This window comes from Petaurus breviceps, unplaced genomic scaffold (assembly GCF_028583685.1).
Source record: "Petaurus breviceps papuanus isolate PSGF00001 unplaced genomic scaffold, PetGlider_PUasm1.0 90804, whole genome shotgun sequence".
In the NCBI taxonomy this organism is placed as follows: Eukaryota; Metazoa; Chordata; class Mammalia; order Diprotodontia; family Petauridae; genus Petaurus; species Petaurus breviceps.
In genome coordinates this window covers 12077018-12084024 of record NW_027187348.1, presented here as the reverse complement: position 1 = coordinate 12084024, position 7007 = coordinate 12077018, and the positions used below count along the sequence as shown (strand labels likewise).

The window sequence follows — 7007 nt, the reverse complement described above, 5'->3', positions numbered from 1 at the left end:
CTCCTTCCTTCTTTCTCTCCTCTCTTCTCTCTCATCTCTCTCTCTCTCTCTCTCTCTCTCTCTCTCTCTCTCTCTCTCTCTCTCTCTCTCTCTTTCTCTGTCTCTCTGTCTCTGTCTCTCTCTCTCTTTCTCTCTATGTCTCTCTGTCATTCTCTCTCTCTCTCTCTGTCTCTGTCTCTCTCTCTCTCTCTCCCTCCTCCCTCCCTTCCTTCCTCCTTCCTTCTTTCTCTCCTCTCTTCTCTCTCATCTCTCTCTCTCTGTCTCTGTCTCTGTCTCTCCCTCCTCCCTCCCTTCCTCTCTTCCTTCCTCCTTCCTCCTTTCTCTCCTCTCTTCTCTCTCATCTCTCTCTCTCTGTCTCTCTGTCTCTATCTCTCTCTGTCTCTGTCTCTCCCTCCTCCCTCCCTTCCTCTCTTCCTTCCTCCTTCCTTCTTTCTCTCCTCTCTTCTCTCTCTCTCTTTCTCTGTCTCTCTCTGTCTCTCTGTCTCTGTCTCTGTCTCTCCCTCCTCCCTCCCTTCCTCCCTTCCTTCCTCCTTCCTTCTTTCTCTCCTCTCTTCTCTCTCATCTCTCTCTCTCTTTCTCTCTCTCACACACACACACACACAGACACACACACACACAGACACACACACATTCTTCCCCCTCCAAGATGCTCCTCTCTATTATTATCCATAAAATTAACACAATTTAACTACATTTATCTTGGAAAAAACAGTTTTAAAATAAAAAAGAGAAACAGAAAGCAAACTCTTAAGAAATGGAGATTTGGGGAACAAGCATAACACCTTTCATAGGAAGAGAAACAGTAGAAAGGAGAAGAGGAGAATGAAAAATCATCAGCCTCAGTCTCAGCAGCTTGAACAGTCTCAACAAACCCAGTGCCTGCTGCATGCTTCCGGGACACGGCTCAGTCACACAATCCTTGTCCTACATAACCTAGCACTCTTCCTTCATTATTCCTGGGGGTGTCCCTCTTGGTTCCCAATATACATAGCTTCTTGTTGCAGCAACAGCAGCAGCCCCCTCTACTTTCCTGCCAAGGGTGCTGTGTACCCATTCTTCATGCTGCCATGGGTAGCCCCAGATATCTGTTTTCAAGTATGTTTCTAGCATGGTACATAGTAGACACTTCATAAATTATTATTCTTTTCCCTTCCCCATCCCTTCTCACATGAATTCTACCTTCCCTGTCCCATTTGAAATGGAAGGAGGCTACACTGTAAGTCATTCTCTGGCCCCAGTCCCTCATGGAGTCAGGGCAATGTGCCAAAGGATCTAGCAAAGGGAATGCTAGGGGGTTTTGTCTGACAGTAAAGACAATGTCACCAGCTCCTGCCATACATACCTATGATTAGATCTTGAATAGAATTAAACTCAAAGAACACTTACTGAGTACCTATTGTAAAAAGAGTACCACAAAAGGGACAGAGAAATGACAGACCCTATCCTCAAGGAGTCCACAATCACAGAAGAATCTTGTTTTCCTCAATAATCAGTGTTTCTGTATTTTACTTTATTACTTTATTTCTGACTTGCCTTTTGATTTAACACAAAGACTGATCTGAATCAAAATATTAAGATGGAATAATTTAAATTTCCAAACTATGCCCTTCAGAAAGGATCTTCTACTTATTTTTCACCAACTTTGGCTTCTGTCTCTGCTAGTTCTAATTCCTAGGTCTTTCATAAGCTTCCAATAAAGTCCCATATTTGTTCCCTTTCTCCTCATAAGCTAGAAATACCTTACCTAACTTTATTCTTTATTCAACATTACCATTCCCTTTCAAATGAATGAAGGCAAACTAGTCCCATTTCTTCTCAAGAAAGCTGGCAGCAGAACAGATTATTATGGCCTAGAGTCCTAGCAAGCCTTACCGAGAAAGTCCCCTCTCTTGAAGGGACACTCTCCTGATGACACTTTGAAGATGGGGGAGAGAGGAAAGCAGGTATCATCCACAAACCTACCTACCAAGTAAAATCGATTCTGCAAGTTCATTCTTTCTTAGCTGTCAACCTTGCAGAATCGAGAGTCCTGGCATGCCTTGAAATCAGGCAGAAGCTCTTTGCAGAAGCATTTATCCTGGGTAGATGCCAAAAGAAAAAGTCAAAAGCTATCACAGTTGGACTGAAATAAAAATAACAGCATCCGTTTCTCTTTGCCTTTTGCTGAGGTAGGTGTAAAGGAAGGTTTCAAAATTTAAAAGAAGGAACAGGTATGATTTTTAACCCAATGGCATCCAATCTGAGTTAAACATAGTTAATGCTTTTTAAAAAATTCCTTCCACCCCTGTTCTGAGAGGTCAGGCATTGCTCATGCTCCCAGTTAAATTTAGACCTGTGCACACCGGGCAGTTACTTTGCAATAATATTTTCCCTACCAGTTCACAAGAGGAGTTATTATCAAAAGCACTTTCTAAATTAGGACAATCAGTTTTGTAATCTATTTGCCATTACATGACACACAAATGCTCTCTGCAACCTAGGCAAGGAAGGGGATTAGAAAGAGTTATGTTAGCATGTTCCTTTGAACCTTTCAATGTTAGAGGACTATGTAGGATCTAAAAGACAATCTAGTCCAACTCTTTCATTTTACAGGTGAGGAAACTGAGGCACAGAGAGGTTAAGTAACTCACCCAACGTCACACAGATAGTAAATAGAAGAAGTAGGCTTTGAAATCAGTCCTCTGACTCCATAGTAAGTCATCTTTAAACTAAGGCCTAGAGAAAGGCATTTTTGGTAACAATAACCACAAATCTCTTACATTTACATAATCTTTCACAATTTACTAAGTATTTTTCTCCTAACAGTTACTTGTCCAAAGTCACACACCTAAAGATGCCTATGCCTTCATATTACACATACACACACACACACACAAACACATACACACACACATTCCTAAAGATAATGTTACCTGAGTTTTTATAAGCTTGTGATGCAGCCTAGCAGTATTTCTGATTGACTGGGGAAAACTCTGTCATAGAAAACAATCAATATTTATGTGAACAACCAAAGGAGATACTAAACTAGGGCAATTTTCCCTAAAGTAAATTGGCCACACAACATCTGGGGCTTGAAATATATTAGCACAACCCATAAGTACTGGCCTTGGAGATAAAAAATGGTCAGGGAAATTTTGGAGCAAAGAGGAAACTGAGCCTATTTTCATAACAAAATTTTGCTGCACATTAAGTATTATAGATACATGCCAAGCTTGATAATAACCAGTCCTTTCTTTGACATCTTTTAGAGCTATGTAACCAAAGAGAGTTACTAACCCTCTTGGTGTCCCTGGAAACAGAGTCTAGAAGTTACAGATGAGTGGTTGATCTGCATGAGTAGAGAGAGTTCTCTACACTGTTGAAATCACAGGTCTTGACCCTTATACTATCACCACCAAAAAAAGGAAAAAAAATTGAACCGTTAGAAGAAAGGCTAATAGCAAATTAAATTTTCTCACAACACTTTTTTTCACATCAATCAATGCAGAGTACCAGATTTTATCAGAACATAGTTTGGAAATCACTGAACTAGGGACTCTCTAAGATCACTTCCAACTCTGACTTAATCCTTCCAAGTTGTTGTGGGTATTTAAAATAGAATCTAAGAGATGAGTAGAGTGGTATAAAAAAATTCAAATTCAGAAAAATATGTATATATCCACATATGTGTTATATATACATGCATACATATGACATATGTATGCATTTTAAATATTCCACCTCTTTCAGATGGAAGGAGTCAATACCTTTGGAGACATATGTACTGGTCCAGAAACAATAGGGGAAAAAAAAGCAAGTAGCTTAATGATGGTTTTTAAAATGATCAAAGGCAGAAGAAATTAACTTGATAGGCTATAAGGTGGTAATGATACAATGTCCCCTTTGGGAGGCCAAACAATTGCTTTATTTTTTCTTAACAGTTAAGTGGAAATTTCTCTCTAATACAATAACTCCTTATACATAGCATCCCTAGCAGACAAGAAAAGACATCTGTCTCTATTTCATTTATAAACAAACCCTGCAAGCAGCTTCTGATGATCCCACAGATTAACCAAGCTCCAAATTTTCACAGAACTAATATTCCCACCTAGAATAGGCCCCTGGTTTGACTAACTCTAAAATCATAAGAACCCTTCTGGTGTGAATGTACGCATATTTTAAAATTAAAATAATCTTTTAAATTGTTTTAAAGGTAATCTCTTTGCTGGTAAAGCCATCTGTTGAAAGGAGACTAGAGAAATCAGGAGAAGAAAAAAAAATCTCTCTCTAGGCAACAGGAGGAATAAATCCTTGAGGGAATGACAGGAATAATATTGGGGGGGGGGGAAGAGAGAGAGAGAGAGAGAGAGAGAGAAACATATTTCCAAGACAAATAAAATTAATATGTGAAATTTCGCAAAGGTCTGGTGCAGCTTTCATTAATTAAAACAATCTGGTCACTTGAAGACACAAAAATCAAAGGAAGTTACTTAAGAAAAAATAAGCTTCACCCAGTGGTAAGATGCTTGTAAATAAAAATTTTGGACACAATATTTGCATCCGTGTAAGGCAATGAAAGTAAACAGCAGAATCCTTCAACTGGAACTATGTGCCAGGGTACATACCAGTAAGAAGTTGCCCTCCTCTGTTGCTTCCCCTCACTGCCTGCCTACCAGTAATTATTTGCCATGTTCCAAAAGTTTAGTATTGATCTAACCCTTTTTTAAGCCCCAACAGTAAGTTCCCTGTATTTACTACAAAGGCAATGAAACGTGAAAAGACAGGGGGAGGGGACAATGTTTTTGAAAGAATCTTTTCTTAGGATAGGGTGGGAGGGATTGAGGGGAAAAGAGGAGTGGAAAAAAGTCACAAAGTCTCCTGGGAGGTATTAATAAGGGGAGACCATCCAGCTCTGGAGGAGGCGAGGGATAGAGACATCTGCAGCTGCACATTGCAGGAAATGTCTCCTCTAAATCTGCAGTTCCAGGTCCCTTCAGGCCCTAGCCAAGAATTTTAACACCTTCCAAAGGCTAAGTGAGAGAGCCCCTGCTCCCAAAGCTCCTAACACAGATCTGGGCCAATGGCAAAACAAAACCAGCAAAATAGGTACACAACCGCTCTCACACTAGTTCTGAGCTCCTGTGAGCAGAAATATCAAACCAGTGACCTGACTCTAACAGCGGAGACAAACAAAGCCGCCTCTCCGTCCTTCTCCTGGACCTGCTTTCGGCTCCCTCTGAGGTGCAGACCATGGGTGAGCACCCGAGAGCAGCTCTGCATAGAAGCAGACACAACCAAGGGTGCACAAGCAAGATCATTCACAGCGCCAGACGCATACTGCAGACCCATGTCAACTTACCACCAGCGCGGCGGCCAAACGCCAAGCTCTTGCCTCCAGGTTTGGGAAGGGAGGGAGAGAGCTTTCCAAGCAATTTCACTTAGACAGTGATGCTTCTCTCCACGCACCGACACTTCCCTCCAGCAGAGTCTGTGAACGATGCTGATTGCACCGAGAAAGGAAGCAGCTGGAGTCATCCGGTGTTTGCAGCATTCAGCTCCAGGCTGTTGCTGTTGCTGCTGTTGCTGCTGCTGCTGCTGCTGCTGCTGCTGCTGCTGCTGCTGCTGCTGCTGCTGCTGCTGCTGCTGCTGCTGCTGCTATCGCTGTCGCTGCCGCTGCCGCCGCCACTTAGCATAGGATTCGCCTCTTCCCTACACCACCACGGCCTAAAGAAGAGAGAGACGGAGAGAAAAGAGAGAGAGGGGAGAGATGCACTTCTCTCCTTAGCGACTGTTCTCTAGGCTGCCTCCGCCACCGCCTACTTCTGTAGCAGGCTCGCTCGCCCTCCTGTGTCCTGGCATCTTCTACTTCCCAACCAATATTAATCCGGGGGCTGCTTCGGTCCTCCCTCCTCTCCCTGTCTACGCTTCACCCCCCACACCTTCCAATTGTGTTGAGTCAGCAGCAGCAGCAGTTGTGGCGGCTGCACCAGAGGGACCTGAAGCCATAGCGAGCCTGCTGCCTTGGCTCTGGAGAGGAAAGAAGCCAGCAGAGGTGTTTTGTTTCTTGAGGGAGATTCAAGGGGAGGAGGTGGAAGAAGAGGAGGAGGGAAGGAGGGACGGATCCCCGTGCAAGGATCACCACAGCAGCCGCGCTCAAACCCTGGACTGGCCACAGGAGCGCCTGCAACGTCAACAGTGAAGCCAGCCCGGCTTCCAATTCTGTGCCTCTCTCCAGGCGTCACTGGCCAGGAGTCACCTCCTTCTCTCCGCCTCTGTCTCCTCCCTCTTTCCTTCGGCCCCCAATGCGCCTTCCCTTCCCCTCCTTCCCAGTCCGTTCTCCTCTCCACCTCTGTCTGGGCTCGCTCGCCCGCAGCAGCCTGGGCGGTGAGTTGTCTACCTTTAAGCGGCAGCAGAGCGACGAGCAGGGAGGATGCTGCCGAGAAAAACACTGCTGCGAGTCTCTGCGTCCTCCGCCTCTCCCATCTTTCCTCGCCTCTTCTTCAAGACCTCTCGGCTCCGCCCTCCCTCCCAAGCACTTTTCTGTAGTGTTTCTTGCATCAGGTAGCCAGGATGGAGAGTGTTTCGAAAGGACTACCGGGCGGAGTGTTGTGTACTAGGTTGGGTTGAGTGTTGTTCTCTAGGGGAGGAATTACTGGCAACTATTGGTAGGCAGAACAGGTATAGCCGCTGGCCTTAGAAGCTGCTTTTCCGCTGTCCTCACAAAGCTTAAGGACATTCAGATTGAATCTGTAGAATCAAGGGATGTTTTGTAACTACATTGTCTCTTTTTCCTTTCAGACAGGAATACTTCTAAATTTTTCCAAAGAGGACCATGGGAATATAGGGGACCTTAGATTATCCACTCTGGCACTCTCATTTTACAGATGAAGAAACTGAGGCCCAGGAAAGTTGAGACCTGGATGGCAGCAATAACAACATCTACCAGATTACACAAGGAAGAGTGAAGACTGACAAAATAATCACTGAAGTCCTCGTACTATTTAGATGTTCTGAAATTGCTGTTTTTG

General features: G+C 44.0%; 1 protein-coding gene across 2 annotated transcripts in view; it reads right to left on the bottom strand.

Annotated features, from left to right (window-relative positions):
- Positions 1-6214, bottom strand: part of HECW2 (HECT, C2 and WW domain containing E3 ubiquitin protein ligase 2) — a 449194-nt gene extending 442980 nt beyond the window's left edge. Inside the window, exons 1-2 of one of the 2 annotated variants that reach the window (XM_069070166.1) lie at positions 5637-6214; positions 5339-5588 (exon numbers count right to left, since the gene is read on the bottom strand). In XM_069070166.1, the coding sequence (XP_068926267.1) occupies positions 5339-5514 (176 nt within the window). In that variant the 5' untranslated portion in view covers positions 5515-5588; positions 5637-6214. Of the gene's footprint in view, positions 1-5338; positions 5589-5636 lie in introns of those variants that run through there. The other variant, XM_069070167.1, reaches the window with a different exon arrangement.
- Between the last annotated feature and the right edge of the window lie 793 nt (positions 6215-7007).